Here is a 21,439-nt window from a genome sequence, read left to right as displayed (position 1 = left end):
AATCTAAGAACAACAGAACCTCTACAGAAAAAGAAAAATGTGCACTCAAGATGAAACAAGAGTCCCAATAATTACCATGGAAGAATACAAAAAGGGGGAAAATGTACAAAAATACCCCTTTGTGTTCATTCGCTGGGAGTACGGAGTTCTATTATACGAAGTACAGACTCAAAGTAAAGATAAGCAAGGTCTTAAACTTTCATGAAAGTTGAAAATTCTAATAATCACTTCAACATGACTGTAACGCATTTTGTAATTGAGAGAGTATACCTTGCCTTTACAATTTCAGTATGTTAGTGTGAAATTAGCAGGCTGCAGCGGACAGGCACAATGGAAGTTTTATTTGTTGTTTTTATATATAGGAAGCCATCATGGCAGGTGCTGTTGATTGGCTACACTGTTTCCCTTTGTTTTCTCTATTACAAGGGCTGGAATTTCTTTACCTTTTCAGAATCTCATGCAGCTAGCGGTCAGGTGATCCTGGCAGGCTTATGAAACACAGACACTAGGCTCTGTGGGGGCTTTTCCTTCCTAAATAAAGCCTGGACAGGGAAAACAGCCGTTTCCCTTCTTGCCTGGATGCAAGCAGCCACACCGTGGTCTTTTGGACAAAGACTATGGCACACTATGGTAGCAGAGGAAAAAAGACAAAGCCTGGTTCCTCTTTCCCCTAACTGGTCACCAGCCTTGGCTCCTTTCCTCAACCACCTTGATAAAAGACAAAAAGGCACATTTTGCTTGCATAAGGCCCTGGAATAGTTTGTTGTGGTTGTTGATTGTGAATAAACACAACTTTAAAACAGGTTCTTATTTATGAGAATATTGAAAAATAAGTATATGGAAAACTAAGCTATACTATGCTTAAATGACCCTCAGATATGACCTTTATATTGAGAGGTGTTCTAAAATGATTTTTGCTTTTTTTTGTTTGTTTGTTTTTTTTTTTGTTTTTGGAGGCAGGTTCTTGTTATTTAACTAAGTCTAGCCCAGAATGGTCTATATATCTCAGATTACCTAGAACTCAGTTTCTCCTGCCGTAATCTCCAAGTGCTGGGATGACTAGCATGTGCTATCATGTCTGGCTTTTAGAATGATCTCAAAGTTACTAATTTAAAGGAGGAACCAGCTCATCTGCTTGTAAGTTACTATTGTGGAAAGGATGGTGGATGTTCCTGTAGCTTATTTTAGTGGCTTTTCCAAAATATTTCACCTCCCCTGCTTTAAATAAAGGAAGTTGTTAATTAGGTACTTCATATGACATGTTGGAACTATGATGGTTATATTCTCTATCCCTCATTAAGTGTATTGGGCTTACACTGGGAACATCTATGTTGTTTGAATCTTAAATGGTCTTATAATAAAAAACCCAGAGCCAGATATCAGGGTGAAAGCTGAAAGATCAGAAAAGCAGAGCAAGCCACAGCCACTACATATTACCTCACCAACTCCACGAATCCTCTGAATGAAGTCCTCTGAGTCCTCACCCGAAAGGGTCTCAGCTGAGCTGCTTTAGCTCCTGTCTCCTCACGCCTCCCGAGTGCTGGGATTAAAGGCGTGCACCACCACCACCACCCGGCCCTTTGAACAGTTTTTGAGATTGTTTTCTAATATTTCTTTTTCATGGTCATTCTCAAATGCCTTGGTGTCATAACATTAACTGATAGAGTTTTGTTACATTCAGGAAGCGCTTTTCAACAGCTTGAAAAATTAAAATATTACTTTATCTTTATATTTTTTAATTAAAATAATTACATCATTTCCCTCCTCTTTTTCCTCCATCCAAACCCTCCATATCGCTTTCAAATTTTTGGTGTTTTTTCTCAATAATTGTTGCTACATACACAAGTTTATATTTGTATATATTCCTAAATACATAAATGTACCTTGCATAGTCTGTATATTGTTACTTGCATGTCAGTTTCCAGGGCTGATCATTTGATACTGGATAACCAGTTGGTTGAGAGATGCATAATCTGTAAACTTATGAAAATATTAGTTCAAACAGAGTCATTTTCCTTACCCAGCAAACATCTCCAACCTCACAAAAAAGTTCCCTTTCACTCATCCTAGTATTTTTTTTATATCTGCTAAGTATCTTGCTCTTCTAGCAAGAATTTCCATCTTAAGGTGTTGAGGAAGAATGGAATTGGTAATTTAATTATAAGAACAATCAGTGGGCATGAAGTCTATGAATATTCTCATGTTAATAATTTTGCCTCATTATATCAGTTGAATTATTTCACATCTTCATGTATTTCCTTTCATAGCCATAAAACTTGAATTTTAATTGGTATAGAATGTTTTAAAGACCAAAATGCATTTTATAGATCCAAAATTATTTAACAAAAGAGCGAGCAAATTTCAAATCAGATTATGGCCCTTTTAAGAATTGATAGCCTTGTTCATTTCTTTAAGAAAAATTAAAACAGTGTCTATGAAACACATTTGCCACAGCCTTTCCTATCATCTTTCTTGCTCCATTTTATAGAGAAATGGCAACAATATCCCTATAAGTCTTCCACCAGCACAGTGCTTCACTAGAGCAAACAAAAGAGGAATTTGAGGAAGCATTACAGTTTGAATCTAAAATGTCCCTCATAAGCTCAGTTTGTAGATTTTTGGGGTGTTGTGGGGGGTGGCTATAAAACCTTTAACAGACAGGCTCTGGCTGGTGAAAGTGGGTGATGAGTAGGGGTGGTCCTTAAAGTTGATAAGCATTTCCTGTCACCACACGGCTTCTTGATTCATGGAAACGTAAGCAAGCAGCTGCCACCAGCTCTTGCCACCATGGATCCATGTGCTGTCACGCCTTCCCCACAGAGACGCACTGTGTCCCCTCAAACCAGGAGGCAAAGTAAGTCTTTCCTCCCTTAAGTTGGTTCTCGTTGGGCTTTTGGTGGCAGTGACGAGAAGTGACTAATATAGGGAGCCAGAGAATATCATATTTGGTTGAATGTGAACCCGGGTCACAGCTGGAATGAACTTTCCAATCTTAGACTGTGCTATACTCCACACCTTAGTTAAGGCTTTAGGAAATTATTATTCCGCTTAATGGATGATGTATCAAATCGCCTTCTCAATTCATACCTCTCTATCCGTAGATAAGTGTACTTCTCAGACTTCGTCAGAGAAGTTTCTTGGTGTGGTGGATGGTGGTTAATGTAGAAACTCACAACTGCTCAAAGAGAACCAGTGACTGTAGAATGCCCAGCCACAAATGGGACATCTATAGCCAACTGCCCCTCTCCCAAAGCCCAGGGACCACAGAGGAAGAAGAGGTGGATGGACTGGAAGAGCCAGAGGTTGAGGAGGATTGGGGCAAAAAGCTGTTTTCTGAACTGTATTCATGAGCTTGCAGCAGGCGTAGTTGTCTACACATGATCAAACCAGTCATTCCAGCATGGAGGAGAATGGGGTGTGGTTCATAGTCCTCCCGTCCACAGCTGGGGCTCTATGGACAGTTTATTCCTTCTGAGTGAGGGAGAGTCACTTTTCTTTAAGGCCGTGGCCCCTGGTGAGTTGACCAGGCTCCTCATACTCAGGAATACAGGGTCATACAAACCGGACTCACTCAATGCCCTAGTTTGTTTCCTGTCTTTGTATAAACCAGTAACCAGAAATGACTCGGGGTTGGAAGAGGGTTTATTTGAGTTGCAGGTTATAGGCCATCATTGCGGAAGCCAGAGCAGAAGGTGAAGGCAGGTAGGGGTAGATCTGGAAGAGCTTGGGGGAGGTGTGAATATAGGCTCAAATTTGAATGCTTGCTCTGAAGTTGAAGTGGACGTGATTGGGGAGGATTGGGCGTGGCCTTGTTGGAGGTATATTACTGGGGGTGGGCTTTGAAGTATCCAAAGCCTAAACCATTCCCAGTTAGGATGTTCTCTCTCTCTCTCTCTCTCTCTCTCTCTCTCTCTCTCTCTCTCTCTCTCTCTCTCTCTCTCTCCCCCTGTGGGATCAGATATAAGTTCTCAGCTACTGCTCCAGTACTATGTCTGTCTGCCTGCTGCCACACTCCCCATCATGATGGCCACAGACTCTTGCCCTCTGGAACCATGAGCCCCTAAATTAAATGCTTTATTTCATACATTGCTTTGGTCATAGTGTCTCTTCAAAGCAAGAGAAAAATAACTAAGAAGTATGATAATACATCATATGAAGTTCTCAAAGAATAAAAATTTTTTAAAAATATTTAGTAAACTTACACTACCTTTTAAATGGCCTCAGAATGACAGTGTAGAGCTACACTGGAATGTAAGACTGATGGTGCTTGTCCAAAGTGATGACTGATAAACTCCATGAAGTCCTTTGTACATTTACTGCCTTTGAATTTGCTGGCATCTACCCACTGCATTCTAATGCTGTCTGGTATACACAAATTGAGCTATAACTGTGCCTCCTGGTTGGCCAGGATGGGAAAGGCATGACCACATGAAAACTAAGAGAATAAGATGCGCGGTAACACCCCAGGACAGGCAGAATACTTGCGTCTCCTTGTTAAGTCAACACAGTCTTTGGATAAGAAAGCATTGACAGCTCCGCTACTCTTTCGTCCATCCAAAAGTTTAATGGCAGAGCTAGGAGTAATTGTGAAGAAAAAGTATCTCAAGGACTACATGTTTTTACTGTAGAATTGCTAAACTTAGAGATGTCAGCATCTGTCACAGGCAGTGGTGGGTAAAACAGCATCCAGTAAAAGCAGGATGCCTGGTCATGGAAGACAGCCTGGGCAACACTGTTTACAAAACAAAGCCCGGGGCTTGGAAAGTCGATTTTAGAACGAGAGTCAGAATGAGAGTCAGAATGTGACTGAGCCAAATGTGTGCTACAGTAGATAAGAGCTGGGAGAGGGACCGTGCCTTTCATTCGGGGCGGGCTCTTTCTCAGGTACACATGTCTCCTGCTCTTCCTACGTGGTTCCCAGATGATCCCAGGGAAGGGGTTCAGCCCTCATCTGGCCCAGCACCGTTAATGAGATGCTGGGTTTTGGCAGTCAATGTAACCCCTGGGTTGTGCCACAAACCTAAGCCAGCAGGACCCCAACCACCACTTTCTTTCATTTCCCAGGCCTGTCCTGGCAGCCTCTCGGAGGAAGCAACAGTCATTGAACTCAAGGCAGACTAGCTTCAGAAATCACGTGGCAAAATGTTGGAGGAAAAGAAAAGATCCTAAGAAATTCAAAATTTGTAACAGAACAGAATTAATTGGTTTTGCGCTAACCTTTACAACCCCAATCAGAGTTTTCTCCCTACTTTAGGGAGCTCACTTCTCTGCTGTCTAAAGAAATGAGTCGTGGTTCCTTTTAAATTATTATTGTGATCTTCATCAAAGGACAGCAGAGACAGTAATTAGTACTCTTCACAAACCAGCCTCACATTTGACATAAACTGCATTTGTCCTTTGCAGAGCCCAAAATGAAGCATTTATTCTTAGAATTTTCTCATGAGTTGCCACTGGAGTTGCTTCTGGATCTTTCTACCACTCGAGTTCATTTCAAGGAAACAGGAAGAGGACTTTAAAGCATTGATAAAGTAGCATCACCCGACCTTCATGGGGGAAACATCAGATGGCACATTAAAGATAAGGGGATGCTTAGGAATGGCTCCTTAGTTGCTTAGCAACATTAGATTCAGGTATTTATTCAAAAATGCTCCCTACAATTTACAAAGAGACCAAGATTATGAACCAGGGCAAAGTCTTCAGGGCAACTGGATACCTGGAGAGCTTTTGGAAACAGTTTCTGAATGACCATATAAGCACTGGTATCAGACATAAATGTATGCTAAACTAGGAAAACTTGGTCAGAAGGTACTCCAGTTATCCAGAATATGGCCATGAATTATGGGTAAAACACATAGTTTTGTTGCCATTAGGTTCCCAAGACAAGGTGCAGGGAGGATGAAGCCAGGCTCCTCAATGACAAAGCTGAGTTCAGGGAGACCAAGGATGCCAAAGCTCACAGGATGGAGTCAGCGAGAATGGAGTGGAGCCTCTGCAGAGATACATCTGGAAAATGCTGCAGAGCCCAATATTAACCTGCTACAGATTCCCTACCTCACCTTAATGTAGTTTGGGAATAGGAGACTGCCACGGACTGGCCCACCGGGAGTACCACGACCGTAGGAAAATCAGGGCTTGGGTAGTCAGGAAGGCAAGGATTCGGCGACTGACAGACAGACAACAAACACACTCAAAAGTGGTTTGAATCTGCTGCAATTTTACTTCTGCAAATCAGTAGTTTATATACAGAAAAGAAAACTATCAAGTCATACAGGGAACAACAAGAGCTTGGCAATAATTCAATTACATCATCTTTAAAAAACATCAAGCACACAGTTATTAATCGGTGCTAGACATATCCCTTCACTCACAAGAACTTTATGACCCAAAGAGCAGTCTGTGTTTTTTAAACTTAGTACAGTCCCTAGACTTGTGTAGGCTTCTTGTAGCTGTGTCCTTCATCTTTATCTCAGCCGCTCGCTAGTTTATTATTCATTTTTACTTTTCTGGTTCTCATGACCCATTTAGCCAATTTGGATGCTGCAGATCCTCCCTAAGTCTTTCTTCAGTTCTTTACCATATATCTCTTCTAATATAAAACCTTTTTACCTGCTGGAATATGGACACTTGTACTTTTACACCTGTAAGGGGAAAGGGTTCTGCTGTAGTCCTTAAGTTTTCCATGCTGAACTTCCTCAACAGAGGGGCCTACTATCTGCCTCCTATGAGATAATGTTTTCTGTCATAAATCATTTTAGTTGGGATTCCTAGTGGGTGAGTGTTCATTCCCTAGAAGTGCCTGAACTATTATACTTTCTATTATCTAGCGGCTTGAGGCTTGAGGTCTTTAAGAAATAGTTCATTCTGTTATATCTAAATAAGGTCCATGTCCAGCTTCCCCTTTCCTCCATAGTTCACAACCCAAGCATTCATTAATTTTGGCTGTGTTTTATAGATTAATTAGAACATTATCAGAAAAGCAGTTATACAGAACCCATAGCCCAGGGAGCTCATGATCTCTGAAGCACGTCTCCTTCGAGAACGAGACATAACACGGGTACTCTGCCAGGGACCTCCAGGGAGCTTAGTCCCGTGGGACACGTATCTCCCGTCCGCTATTATTGACATAATTGTTCATGTCACACGGACGACACTGGAGTTGGTGTGGCAGGAGACAATATGAATTTTGTTTTGCTTTGTTTTCAAGGAAAAGCACTGTGGAGTTGGACTTGTAATACCCACTTCGGTAGGTACTAGACACACATTTAAATTAACTATGAATAACATTCTATAATATCTGTTAGCTGTTCTTACGTCAACTTGACACACAAACTAGAGTTATCTGAAAGGTGAGAACCTTAGTTGAGAAAATGCCTCCATAAGATCTGGCTGTAATGCATTTTCTTAATTAGTGATTGATGGGAGAGGGCCCAGCCCATTGTGGGTGGTGCCATCCCTGGGCTGGTGCTCCTAGGTTCTATAAGAAAGCAAACTGAACAATCCATGAGGAACAAGCCAGTAAGCAGCACCTCTCCATGGCTTCTGCATCAGCTCCTGCTTCTAGGATCCTGCCCTTTTTGAGTTCCTGTCCTGACTTCCTTCAATGATGAAAAGCAATATGAAGTGTAAACTGAACAAACCCTTTTCTCCCCAACTTGTTTTTGGTCATGGTGTTTCACTGTAGCAATAGAAACCCTAACTAAGACAATAACCTTCCTCGGTTGTATTACCTGCGTTTTAAGAGCTTAGTAGCCACATGAGCCAGTAACTACAATATTATACAGAAGCAAATACCTTTATCATTCTAAAAAATTCAATTAAAAACTTCTGGGGAAAGTAGTTTGAAGATATTTAATGAATCAAAACTTTTTAAATGATTTTTTTTTTACTTTTTTTACCAAGAGTTTTTTGTGTGTCTCCATTTAGTCTCAAATTTTATGTTAAAATTTTGGACCTGTAAAAACTTAAGAGTCTTGAATTTCAAGAATGTCTTATGACGTTTGTAAGCCTTCTGTTGTAGGGACATGCCCACAGCGATGGCACCAACTTGACCTTCTAAGGGAGAAGCCCAGTCAATAGCCTATCAAAAGAAAGTGACTAAACACTCTCCTTGGTAGCTACTTTTAACAATGATAAATTCTCTTGCACTTCTCCTCAAATGCATGTTTGATTGGGACAGCTTCTTAAGCCACTTGTCTAGATTGTATCATGTGACAGCTCATGATACTGACATTTTTCTCTTGAATATGCAGATGTGTAGACACTGTGAATAGATGGATATGGTGAGTCAAGTGAGCTCAATTTTTGCTTATTTCTTGTGAATAAATTGAAATCCGAAGTCTTCTCCATCATGATTAAAATCAGGCATTTTCTCCAAGGCTGTGCAGAGCTGTTCTTCTTGCTGCCTAAGCAATTTCAATCACAAAAGCAAATTGCCTCCATATGGATTCCTCCAAGAGATTTCAACTAGATGGAAAGGAAAGAAATCTCCTCACTGGGGAACTCAAAGGCTTCATGGTAGACAGGGGTCGAGTTGTTGGAGATTAATTATTGAAAATAAGCCGTGCCGCATCCCATTTCCCCTCTGAGCATCACCCGTCATCTAGCAGACAGCTGCGTAGATGACGTAGATGCGTAGGGTAGCTGGAGAAAGCTCCTCTCTGGGAACCCACAGGGAATGCCCTGCCTATTGCTGCCCCAGGCCCCCAGGCCCAGGTGAGAGCAGCTCCGAGTGTGCTGGGATGGAGGATTCAAGAAGAACAGTCCTGACTCTACAGGAAACTTCAAAAGAAGGCTCAGAGGGAAGCAGCCCTCTTCCATTTGCAGAAGATGTGGCGGGGCAGACAAAACGCAATGAGGACTATGGTACTAGGGTAGCCTCGTGCAGGGACAGTGGCAAGGAATGCGGAAGAAATGAACAAAAACAACTCTCTCCTGCTTCTTTCTCCCCAGTTCCCCAATCAACACCAGGTGGATTTATTCTCAAGTAAAAGCTTCTTTTGCCCTGGGGTTTTCCCCCCCTAAGGAATCAATTGCCTTTTAAAAAAGGACGCTAGTTAATCTGTCTTGTAAAACCAACAGTACATTTTCTATAAATGCACTTGGAAAACAGCCAATTATTAGGTGTTAGAGATGCTATTTTCCATGATTATTATCAAATAACCTTCCCTTCAACTGGTGTGTTTTCATACATATTGATGACCTATTTAATATATCATCACCTGAAGTAATTCATGTATAACACCCTTGAGAAGAGTTGCAGAGTATGCTGTAGGAGACCACAGGCTGTCAACATGTAGCAAAGACAGACTCACAATCTTTGAACTTGATCAGAAAGTCATAGTTCATCAACTTAAAGTCTAGAATTCAATGAGGAAGAAAAAAAAATATTGCTTAGGGTCAGTATAATATTACTAGCCCATAATTAACTTTCTAAAGTAAAGCACAGAGATCAGTCCAAATGAGCCACTGTGCAAGTATTTAACAGTTTTTCTGAGGTAGAAGAATTTGATCTTCCTGATTTTGAAAGACTGGGCTCCTAGAAGTAAAATATGGGATGCCACAACAAAGAAAGGAGGCTTTTCCGGTAGATAGCAATCCAGGGGCTAGCCTTCAGCGGGGTTCATTGAAACATTAAGAGGCACTACCACGAAACAGAGAGCAGCAGGTAAGAGTTAACAGAGGCAGGCGCTTGCTCTGCTCATTTGCTCTGGCTACTCTTGTGTGTCACATACACAGTCATTGCTGGCCTGGAAAAGACTATTCTGGACCTAAGTCAAATAGATGTATAGGACTCTTGTACGGCAATCATGGACTCTAAATACATCTATCTGCTCTTGCCGACTTTTTAAAATTTCTTCAAAATAAAGAAATAAATCATGGTCATAGAGATATGTATCAGAAGTCTTGGGTTCTAACTCCGGTTCGAACACGACATCATTACATGCAAGCTGCTTGATCTGAATGGACCTCCGTTTCTTTATCTGACACACGAGGAGATAGGATTTGACTGTGGACACCTCTAGAAGGCCCATGGGAGCCAGAAGCAACTAGGTCTTTACATGATAGAGGCATCAGATACTGGAGGGTCTATGGAATGCTACCGAGTATGATATATACTGGGGGGGGCGGGGGGAGTCATCATGCTTACTAGGACAGTCAGAATTCAGTCCCTGTCAATTGTCTACATGGGTGATTCCATATTGTCAGGTTTGTCAAGAAAAAATGGATGTGATTATTTCTGGTCAAATACTGTTATTTTAAATGCCACTGGGAAAACAGACTAAGTCGATGTCTGTGGGTGGGGCGGGACCTGTAGCCACCATGTTGTGACCTCCGCAGAGATGTTTCCAGCATCTCTGCTGTGTGGTTCTACTGAGGAATGCAGGCAGTAGGTGATCCTGGGAGTCCAGAGCGCTGCAGGCACCGCTGCTCTATTTAATCTTCTTCTCCCTGGCTCTCATTAACATATGGACACCATAAGGGATTAGAGCCACCACAGTCAGTGGGATGGATGCACTTTTACAGAAAGACAACAGGTAAAATAAAGGTTCCGTGTGAGTTGGGATCTTGATGAAGTGATAAAGTTGTAATGTGGCCAGTGAGGTCACCGCACAGAGCAACCGGAAGCTCGGCCTGCAGCCATTTTCTCCCCGGCAGCTCACAAGGAACATTTTTGAGTTGATGGCAAAACCCAAGCCAAAGAGAACCCCGAGGTTTCTCACAAGTCCAGCAAAAGGCGTGCTGTCCATGTGGATCCAGTCTGGGTTGGCACACCACTTTTTGGCTATAGGCACAGACCACAGCAGGTCAATGTCAAGCAGTCTGAGAAGCAGGTAAAAGCCAAGTGCAAATAGGAAGAGGAAGATGTTGGTCTTCAGGTACATATTCAAGCTGGCCATGTGGATTCCTGGAGTGTGTTCAAAGGCCTCTGCTACTAGCATCCCTAGGGATTGCAAAGAGATACTGCCATGAGTGTGTGACCCTGAGCCCTTCAGAAATCTCTCCCCTCTGCACTGGGGAGGGCTTTAGACACCCAGGTTCTAACAATTTCCTAAAGTGTTTTCAGACATTAATTGAAAACAGGATAGTCCTATAGTCTTTCCACTACCTACACGGCCAAGATGGATCAGTTAGAAGTCAGTAGCATTGAATGACAACCCATTTTACAGGCAGACCTCTAAGCAATACGAAGCAGCCACTAAGTGAAGTTAAGCCACGCAATAAGAACTTAGATAACTCAGAGTGTCTTGGCTGTGGGTTGCAGGGTTGTTATGAAGTCCCCCCAAAGCACGGTACATGACGAGATGGCTTGGAAGATGGACTTCAGTTACACCTCTCAGCAAAGCCCATCTCACCATGTAGTTATCCATTCTACCCGTGAGAGAGACTGTGTCAGCATGTGCACAGAGGCTCAGCGGAGAGAGATTAAATCACCTAAGCCCCCAATGGTAACATTTGTGTTAGTGGCTTGATAGAACTACCTCTGACACCAGAAAACTGATGACCAGGGCGCATCTGACACCACAGTGCACCAAACAAAGCAAAGGTGTTACCAACTAAATATAAAAGACTATACTTACCACCAATGACTCCAAGAATGACCTGATGAGGGAAATGTGTTGCTATGAATACTCTGGAGATGCAGACGCTGATTTGAATCAACCAGAAAACACTCCAAAGGAAGGACCAGGCCAGTCTGTGATGGAAGAATAGACACAAGTGTGAATAGCAAAGAAAATATAACACCTATAAAATTAGGTGTGTGACACCTGATAGTCCTTACAGGAATCTTCCAGATATGACATAACACAATTCTAGAGTCTCTTTTTCTTTTTTTTTTTTTTTTTTTTTTTTTTTTTGGTTTTTCGAGACAGGGTTTCTCTGTGTAGCTTTGCGCCTTTCCTGGAACTCACTTGGTAGCCCAGGCTGGCCTCGAACTCACAAAGATCCGCCTGCCTCTGCCTCCCGAGTGCTGGGATTAAAGGCGTGCGCCACCACCGCCCGGCTTTTTTTTTTTTTTTTTTTTTGGGAGTCTCTTTTTCAACAAGCCTTCACGTCTTCCATAGGATTCAAAAGCTTTAGCACAGGACCTCACATTCCTCAGTGCTATCTCCTAAGACTTTAATACATGTTTAAAAGGAAGGCGTGTAGTCAAACTTCTAACATGGGGGAAAGGGATGTGGGCATGAAGTCCCACTCCAACAGAGGAGCTACTGGCATTTGGTAGCCATGGAGAGGGGGAGAGTTAGGTTATTTTTTAAGAGTGTGACATCTGGTAGGTCCACCATGCTCCAGTCAGGCTCCACACCCAAGAATAGTTGAGTAACACAGTTTGCTCTTGATGAGTTTAAGAGACAGACAGAGAGAGACAGAGACCCAAATTGGGTTGCTAAGGAGGTAGGGGTGGATCTGGAAGAAGCTGGATGAGAGGAGATTTATATCAAGATACATTGTATGAAATTCTCAAGAATTATTATAAATATTATTCTTAAAGAGGAAGGCATTTTGATGACCTTGAAATAAGGGAAAAGGAACAAGGATGGTTCAGGTATGTGTGTGGGGGGCGGGGGGGGGGGTGTTATTAATGTCCAGAATAATCAAGGATAAACCATATAGAGTTTTGTCCCCTGTCATTTGTGCTTCCTCTCTGCCCTGCACTCTCAGCTTTTCTTTGTTTAAAGAAAACACTGGAGAGGCAGCGTCCATTTAGATGAAAAGCTTGTGAATGTTCCACTGAGCCCATGGCGTCACTGTGTGTAATCTCACAGACTCTCAGGGGCCCTGATCATTGTATGATATATAGAAAAATAAAAAACCAAGAAGATATACCATATACATTCAATTAGAAACAGAAATGTTCAGAAAAAAACAGTGTAGAATAGTAAAATCCAAACAATTAAAAGAAAGCTGTATTTAGTGCCAGGCATCATCAAATGGCTTATTGTTTACAACTAGACCAAACTTTAGTTATAGCAAGATGAAAGATTAAAAAGAAGAAATGAGTCTGTCAAAGAAGAGGTACCAAGTGTTTCTCCAAAGGGAAGAAGAATTAACAAGTATTTGAAAATGTCAAGGTAAAGTGTAGGCACTCACTACATTTTCTTTTAAAGATTTAATTTATTTTTATTTTATGTGTATGAATGTTTTGCCTGCATGTACGTATAAAGTACCATGTGTATGTCTCTGGTGCCCCTAGAGGCCAGAAGAGGATGTCAGATCCTTTGGAACTGCTTTTATGGATGGTTGTGAGTCATCGTGTGGGTTCTGGGAACCAAACCTGGGTCCCTTGCAAAATCAGCAGTGCTTTTAACTACTGGGCCCTTCATCTCTTCATCTCTTCAGCCCCCCCCCCCATTAAATTTTTATAGATGAAGAAAATATTGCCATTACAAATGTCAAAAAGGAATAGGAATATTTGTTAGAACAAACATATTTTTCTAGGATGGTTAATTTGAGGGAAGAATGACCCACATCGACTTATTTCTTACATTATTCAGCACTACTCTTTAGAAGTAGAATAATTCTTCATTTTAGAAGAAATTTTATATACTGGTAATGGTTGTATGCCAGATTTTTTAAAAAGGTTGACACATTTTCTTTCTATAACTAAATTTTGGTCTACTTGTCAACAACGTAACATTCCTGGTACCCAATACAGTTTTTTTAATGGGTGGATTTTAATATTTGATTTCCCTTGTATGTTTCTTCTTCTAATCAAAACTGTACAATTTATGACTAAAGTGGTGTTTGCGATTGCTTTGATCACAAAGAATTTCAGAAGGAGAACAGAAGAAAAAGGCCAATTTCTACAATGGTATGTTATCTTAAAGTTCTATATGGGTCTACACATTAAGAAATCTGTTGGCAGTAAATCTAACATGCGAACTTAATTTTGCCTCTAGAATGTTTTAATTAAAAAGACTGCACAGATTTTAACAGCTAGAATATATTTTAGTGATCTTAAAAGCACTGAGTGTTCAAAGTAGGAAGCATAATTTCACTAGATAAATCAATGCATTCAAGAGCAGCGATGATTCTTAAAATTTTAAGTTAATCTTAAGGCAAGAGAACATGCATGCAAAAATGTTTCCTTGTGCAATTTTAGATGACTTGTTTAGGAAGCATCAAAATAATAATTGAATTTCAGAGTCCCAAAGGCGTATTTAACAAGTCATTAATCAGATAAACATTTCCAACTCAATTATAAAAGTGGTAATAGCTGTGAGCTAATTAGGACATTATCTTAAAGCAGAATATTCATTTCCCACTCATTCTGCTACATGGGCTGTGAAAGAATAAAATAAGCACATTTCACTGAATGACTAAAAATGTATTAAAATGAATATTTGGAAAGGACTTCACATATTCAATACTGTCTGGTTAATGCTACAGAAGCCGGAGCAAGCTGACCTGTGCAGAGTGACAGAGGACTTCTCCAGCTGGCTGACGGTGAAGCTCAGGGCAGCTGTTACCATGACATACCAGACACACGATGAGCCCATTGCGTGACCAGATGGACTTCCTGTAATGAGCATTGTTTGTTCAAAAAGTGGTTAACTAGGTATCAGGAATGAAACAACAGGACGTCATATTTCCCATGAAAATTTCAATAAAATAAGATAAAATAGAAGCCTCGTTGGTTATGGGTTAATATATACTGTATAGAAGTAGATAAAGCTTGAGTCAATTTGAGACTCAAATTCACCATTTCAAAAACTTTTTTTTTTCTTTAACAAAAGGAAGGAACAGAAAGAAAATTGCTAGAAATGACAGATTTTTCCTCTTGGTCCCTAGAGTAGCCCACACTTGACCATTATATGGACAATAATTGTTAGAGTTAAAAATTGCTGTGTCAAGTATAGGGAATGTGACTTCTCCAGACAATTCCACATAACATGGATATAAGAGGGCCATGAGAAGTCCTGACATGAACTTACAACATACACAATCAGCCATAACTTTGTGTAATTCTACCTTAACTTTCTTTAATGAAAGTGCTTTACGTATGAACTCTCTCCCTCCTCCAGATTTTCAAGGGGACTGAATGCTGCAAATCAACACATCCAAGTATAACTAAGAACATGGCCAGTTGCACTCAAATCTAACACAATCTTATTCATTCTTCGTATGTTGTTTTCAAAATTGACAAGACAATTAAAGTACTTCTACTGGATCTTGAGTCGATTTATTTTCCTTCAGCTATCAGACTATCGTTGGTCTGCTGTGGTTTACCGATTGACTTACAAACAACTGTGGTGTGTACGCCGAAACCAGAATGTGCATATTGTGTCCATTGCACTGAGAATCTTTGCTAAACAATGGAGAATCCACTCCACACAGACACTAAAGGGGGGTGTGAATCTTGACAGAAAACACCTTATTACCAGAACGGATGCCTTTCCTACACTGCTAGTTTTACTTTTAACCATTTTACTTAGGTGCCGGACATAACTTTTCACCCAGCAGAAAGCCGCTCGGGTTAAATACCAAACTATCTTGGAAAAACAAAGCACCAGGCACTTTTTTTTGTTGTTAAACATAGATGCACCCATTTTTCTCTGTAGGAATTCTTTTTCTCTCACCCCATATCCTGTGAAAAGAAAGAAAGAGATGCCAGGAAGTTTTAGGATAAAGGAAAAGAGCATTTTAGTCACCCCAAAAGCTATCCATCAATCCGTCTACCTACTCATCACATATTGAATACACAAATATACACAAATATGAAATACATTTAATCCTTGGCTAATGGGGCATACAGTTGGAGCAGCCAGATAGCTAAAGAATTAATTATGATATTAAAAATGCTGTAATATATTATTATTATATATAATATATAATATAGCATTATATATCATATATATGCTTTTATGAGAACAAAGGAAGATATTCAGAAATTCATTAGGAGCTCATGCATTTAGGGTTTGTTTCAAAGGACTGTCCAATGGCAAGAATTTTATGCTGTTCAACAAACTATGATATGGCACAATACAACACTTTCACAAAAGCTAAGGCAACGTATATTATATACATATGACATATATAAACATTTTACTCTCTTAAATTCAACTTCTACATATAGATGTCATACTTAATACAGACTCTTGTAAGTTAAAAACAGCCTAAGAAGCCTGCTAACATGCTGCACAGTCAAGAGCAAAAAAGGAAAAAAAAAAAAAAAGGTAGAGACACTGTGTACTGGCTACAGGAATACTAGAAGTCCTCATCTTTCTTATAAAACATGTCTTTCCCTCATTCATGAGATTCTCGGAAGACCTGTAGCCATGAAGCCACTGAACAGCAGACAAATCAACATTTCTAGACTTTTTTTTTTTTTTTTTTTTGGTTTGATTTGGTTCTTCTAGACAGGGTTTCTCTGTGTAACAGAACAAAGCCCTGGCTGTCCTGGAACTCACTCTGTAGACCAGGCTGGCATCGAACTCACAGAGATTCACTTGCCTCTGTCTCCTGAGTTCTGGGATTGAAGGTATATGCTACCATATCCAGCCATTTCTAGACTCTTAATGTAGTTCTTTGGGACTTTGTTTTACTTACTGTTTTTTCATTAATTTTCATACCAAACCATTACTTCAAAAAGTAAATACCCAAGTATAAAATTATTTGGGAAGTATTCTCCCCACATAATCTTTCATAAATAACAATATAGAATTTGACTATTCATAAAATTCTTTCCTCCCTCATTAGCAATTTTTACAATAAATGCTAAGCATCCCCACTGGTGATATTTTCTTTGAGATCCTAGATATCATATGATTACAGGATGCTAATCATGCATAAAGACTTAGAATAGCATCCATGAAGTGAGGTTTCTTTAATTGCTTACCTGGGCCTGTTTCACATGTAGTAGGAAATTGTTCAAGACATGGGCTTGAGTGATTTGGGTAAATCTGAGTTTCTTGGATCCACCAGTAAGGACGATGCCCAAATAATATCCTGTAATTAAATGCATACGAATTTCACATGTACTTATATACAACAGTTAACTAAGTGGAGACTCGTGATTCTTATAAAAAATGACTCAAGTAAAGAGTCAAGGGGAAAAGCTCATAATTTAAACACCCTGAAATAACTTGGGTTTATTATATAGCTATCAGCACAGAGGATGGTAGTATCTGGAGTTTGGGCACCCTTGTCTCCCATAAACAGGGAAGTCCTGTGGGTGCTTTTGGGTGCTTAGAGTGGGACTCTCAAAATGTCCTTAGAATCATCAATTTCACCACTGTACTGTAACTTCTTGGCTAATCATAGTATATGTGTTACTGGGTTTTGGAATCACTTATAATTCAGTCAAAGTAAATATTTCTATACTTTTTGTAAGTTCTACTTATGAATCCTGGTGTTTCAAAGTAACCAATTTGTTTGAAGTATATTCCAAGTCAAACTACATGTGCCTGGAACTTGATCGTTGAGCTAAAATTACAAGTGTAAGAATACATTTTAGGAAAAATCAAACAAATCAGTAATCTTACCACTTGAATATAAGATTGAACCAGTCCCCTATGACGGCCACCCATATCATCTTGGTTCCAACGGTCTGATTCAGTTGAAACCAAAGTGGGAAGTAGACAGAAAAGATATTCCGGGGGTCTCCAACATCGGACATAAAGTTTAGAAAATCGTAGTAAGCCCTGTAGTCTCTCTGTAGATGCTGAATAATGAGCACTCCACTCCTGTGAAGGAAATCCATCATGAGAAGATGCGGGTCTAAACCTGAAGCCACTGGAACTGCGGAGCTCTGGGTCCGCCCATCTTTATATGGCACCCTTGTGATGTGCTGAGCCATTACATGTGATGCTGACCATCTGTGGAGAGGGCATGATGGTCCTCCTCCCCCGAAAAGTTCATCTGTTTGTGACTTTAATTGGTGGAAAAGGTGCAGTACGTGCTGATCCGGGCCATTTGGAGGGAAGCACAGTGGACTTCTGCCTCCTTCTTTTCTGTGAGCAGCTGGATCGTGTTTGCTTGAAATTTTTCACACAGTTCATTTCCCTCAAGGGCAGACATTAGCAATCTCTATGCTTGGCTAGCAGACTACATAAATAATTATTCCGTGTCAAATAAGCCTCAAAGCTGTGCATTTTAATTTCAGATAGACTGGCTTTCTGGCTGTTCTACTACATCTTTCGGGAAAATGGAAGGGTGAACTTTCTATTTGAAAATTTTTATAATTCAACAGATTAATTTCTGATGATAGGTTTGAAAAAATGATTGGGTAGGTCTTCACAATCTAAGATGACAGGATATGTATGGAACAAAGAAGAGGCTACAGGGGTACATGAACTCGGGGGAAATGTGTTGTTTACATGTTTGATTGTGAGGCCAAAAAAAAAAAAAAAAAAAAAAGCAGACTTCCTTGGGTAATAGAAATGTGTTAAGACTAAACTATTACTATTATTACAATGTTATGTATGTCTGTGTGTCTGTCTATGGGTGCACACATGGCACGGCATATTATTCACCGAGGGTCCTAGGGCGTGAACCCAGACAATCAGGCTTGTGGAGCAAACACTTACTACCGAGCCGTCTCCCCGGCTCTACATTGCTTTTAACTGACGAGAGAATACAGTTGCGAGGTTTGGAACACAGCTTGTGACACAGATAGAAATCGACCACCGAGGGCTTCCCACCCATCAGGGACTTTCAACCATTTGGTTCGTTGAAAATTGCACGTTAGAAGTAAACGAGACGCACCCAAACAAACGCATAAACTGGGGTGAAGAGAGTGCAGCGTGGAGCGCGGCATGGAGACCGAGGCAGGGTGCGGTTCTGTTTCTGTCTAGTGGGGCTGGTGAGGGGGTCCACTAAACCCTTCCAGGCGCTGAAGGTGTGGCCAGCAATGCGCTACTCATCCCTCCATTCAGTGGTCTTTGTGAATCAGTCTCCTCTGCCAAAAACCGTCTTCACTGGCTACAGCTGTTGCTGTGACGATCGGATCATCTAGAGCTATCCCATCATTCTACAGGATCAGTGTTATGGACAGGCTGTCCCTATGGGTACCTCGCTGACCTCTGTTGCCTCCCCTGGAAGAAATGGATTGACTGGCCATTAAAATGTTTGGGGGCACTTTACAGTGAGCATAGTTCTTTTGATAAGAGGAAAATGGGGTGGGGGAAGGACTGGCCTGTGTCTAACATACATTGATTTAGTAGAATTATTCTTTTTTTGTTATTTAAAAAAATTTTTTTTAATTCATTTTACATACCAATCACAGATCTTCCTCTCATCTCACTCCTCCCACTCCCCCTCAGCCTTCCCCATCAACTCACCCCCCCAACCCCTCCTCCAAAAGGGTAAGTAAGGCCTCCCATGGGGAGTCAACAAAGCCTGGTACATTCAGTTGAGGCAGGGCCAAGCCCCTCCCCACTGCATCTAGGCTGAGCAAGGTGTCCCACCATAGGTAATGGGCTCCAAAAAGCCACTTCATGTGCCCAGGATAGATCCTGATCCCACTGCCAGGGGCCCCTCAAACAGACCCAGCTGCACAACTGTCTCCCGTATGCAGAGGGGCTAGTCTGGTCCCATGCAGGTTCCACAGTTATCGGTCTAAAGTTTGTGAGTTCCTACAAGCTTGGAACTGTAGATTTCCCCATCATGATCTTTCCCCCCTCCCCCGCCCCCCTGCTCATATAATCCTTCTTCCCTCTCCTTGATTAGACTCCCAGAGCTCATCCTGGTGCTTGGTTGTACATCTCTGCATGTGCTTCCATCAGTTACTGGATGAAGGCTCTATGATGACAGTTAGGGTATTCACCAATCTGATTACCAGGGTAGGCCAGTTCAGGCACCCTCTCCACTATTGCTAGTAGTCTAATGTGGGGTCATCCTTGTGGATTCCTGGGAATTTAATAATAGCCAGAACCTGGAAACAACCTAGATGCCCCTCAACCGAAGAATGGTAAAGAAAATATGGGGACCCACAGAGGCTCCCTACTAAGGCCTTACTCAAGGTCAGAAAGTCTGAGCTTGCTTTACTCACCAGGGCAGCATAATAGGATGATCTGACCAGGGGCATGGTTACCAGGTGTTTTGAAGGGTCTACACTTGGTTGTACATTGTGCTTTGATCTTGAAATGGGGAGGTCTTTTGCCTCTCCCCTTGCTGATATATAAAAGGCCCATTATGAATAAAGTTGAGGCGGCTGGGTATTAACCCAGGACCTTCCAGAAGTTATCCTGTGTCTAAATATATATTTCTTCCTATTATTTCCCAATTCCTCACTCCTCCCCTCAAGAACCCTTAGAGAGGTCGGGGCTGGCCCCTGACAGGTGCATATACACAATGGAGTATTACTCAGCTGTAAAAAACAATGACATCATGAAATTTGCAGGCAAATGGATAAAACTAGAAAATATCATCCTGAGTGAGCTAACCCAGACTCAGAAAGACAAACATGGTATGTACTCACTCATAAGTGGATACTAGATGTAAAGCAAAGACTACAACCCCCAGCTCTAGAGAAGCTAGGAAACAAGGAGGACCCTAAGAGGGATGTACTGATCACCTTGGGAAGGGGAAACAGAGGAGATCTCCATGAGTAAACCAGGGATGGGGGGGGCAATAGAGGGTAGGGAATGGGGGATAAGAACATGAGGGAAAGGGATTGTTGATCTGGGGGAGGGATGGAGTGGGAGAGCAATGAAAGAGATATCTTGATAGAGGGAGACATTATAGGGTAAGGGGGAAACCTGGTGCTAGGGAAATTCCCAGGAATCCACAAGGATTATTCTTAACTGGCAAGTAGATACCTCAGGCTATCATGGGCAATGACCTTGTCTCATCCCAGATCCACTGAATGCTTGGTGGTGGGATCTCAGCATTGGTCATATAAAAATACTCTGATTCCAGTGTAGAACCTGGGCTTAGAATGGCTGAGCTCAGACAAGCCATATGCAGCATTTGCCTTGACCATCCCACGTCTATCCTTCAGGCCTTTCTGTTTTACATATTCAGGTCCTTTAATTTCCATAATTTCTTTAATGAGCCACGAGGAAAGACATAACTTCCCTTTATTCTTTTTCTAAGCAGTTTTTGAGCTACATAATTCATGATATTCATTTTCTTCAGAAGTGCCTCGTCCTTAAATCAGGGTACAAATGATATCAAATGCATTTTTGTTTTACAATTAAAAATTAAACTTGGTGCTCATTCGACATTTTGGAGTCTATGGACTGGGATGAAGGTGACTGCCCACTTGCTCTTTATCTTGGGTATTAATGTAGACAGTCTCTGTGTCTCCAGAGAGCTCCAGTTCTGCAGAAGGAAAAGTATCTCAATGTCCTATTCCCTTTAATGCAATTTGCTAAATCTTTTGACTCTATCATGGTTCGCTGAGTCTTTTCCTGTCTTTGCTCGGTGCACATTCTCAGCACCGCCTTCTCTGAACAGATCCCCATCGCTCGCTCTCAGGCGTTCTTTCTAGGGC

At 41.2% G+C, this 21,439-nt stretch overlaps 1 protein-coding gene across 2 annotated transcripts; it reads right to left on the bottom strand.

Annotated features, from left to right (window-relative positions):
- Positions 1-9,452: 9,452 nt before the first annotated feature.
- On the bottom strand, positions 9,453-19,037 carry G6pc2 (glucose-6-phosphatase catalytic subunit 2). Of its 2 annotated transcripts, XM_042275424.2 has the most exons (6): positions 18,709-19,037; positions 17,487-17,687; positions 16,841-16,950; positions 14,410-14,521; positions 11,580-11,695; positions 9,453-10,942 (listed from the first exon to the last, which is right to left on the bottom strand). In XM_042275424.2, exons 1-6 carry the CDS (start codon positions 18,720-18,722, stop codon positions 10,431-10,433), a joined length of 1,065 nt encoding a protein of 354 aa, XP_042131358.1. In that variant the 5' UTR covers positions 18,723-19,037; the 3' UTR covers positions 9,453-10,430. The 2 variants fall into 2 exon arrangements, with proteins under 2 accessions (XP_042131358.1, XP_015843034.2); XM_015987548.3 differs by lacking the exon at positions 18,709-19,037 and having other exon boundaries at positions 17,487-17,943.
- Positions 19,038-21,439: the final 2,402 nt, after the last annotated feature.

The sequence above is a fragment of the Peromyscus maniculatus genome, chromosome 4 (assembly GCF_049852395.1).
Source record: "Peromyscus maniculatus bairdii isolate BWxNUB_F1_BW_parent chromosome 4, HU_Pman_BW_mat_3.1, whole genome shotgun sequence".
NCBI classification, from domain to species: Eukaryota; Metazoa; Chordata; class Mammalia; order Rodentia; family Cricetidae; genus Peromyscus; species Peromyscus maniculatus.
Note: the sequence above shows the minus strand (reverse complement) of the source record. Positions and strands in the feature narration are given on the sequence as shown.

What these genes read in the sequence shown, in the direction of transcription:
- G6pc2 (XM_015987548.3), bottom strand. Translation starts at nt 17,800, where the DNA reads ATGGCTCAGCACATCACAAGGGTGCCATATAAAGATGGGCGGACCCAG. An exon ending in TTCAATCTTATATTCAAGTG is followed by an intron (nt 16,951 to 17,486) that starts GTAAGATTACTG and finishes ATTTAATTACAG; the next exon opens with GATATTATTTGGGCATCGTC. An exon ending in TACATGTGAAACAGGCCCAG is followed by an intron (nt 14,522 to 16,840) that starts GTAAGCAATTAA and finishes TGCTCATTACAG; the next exon opens with GAAGTCCATCTGGTCACGCA.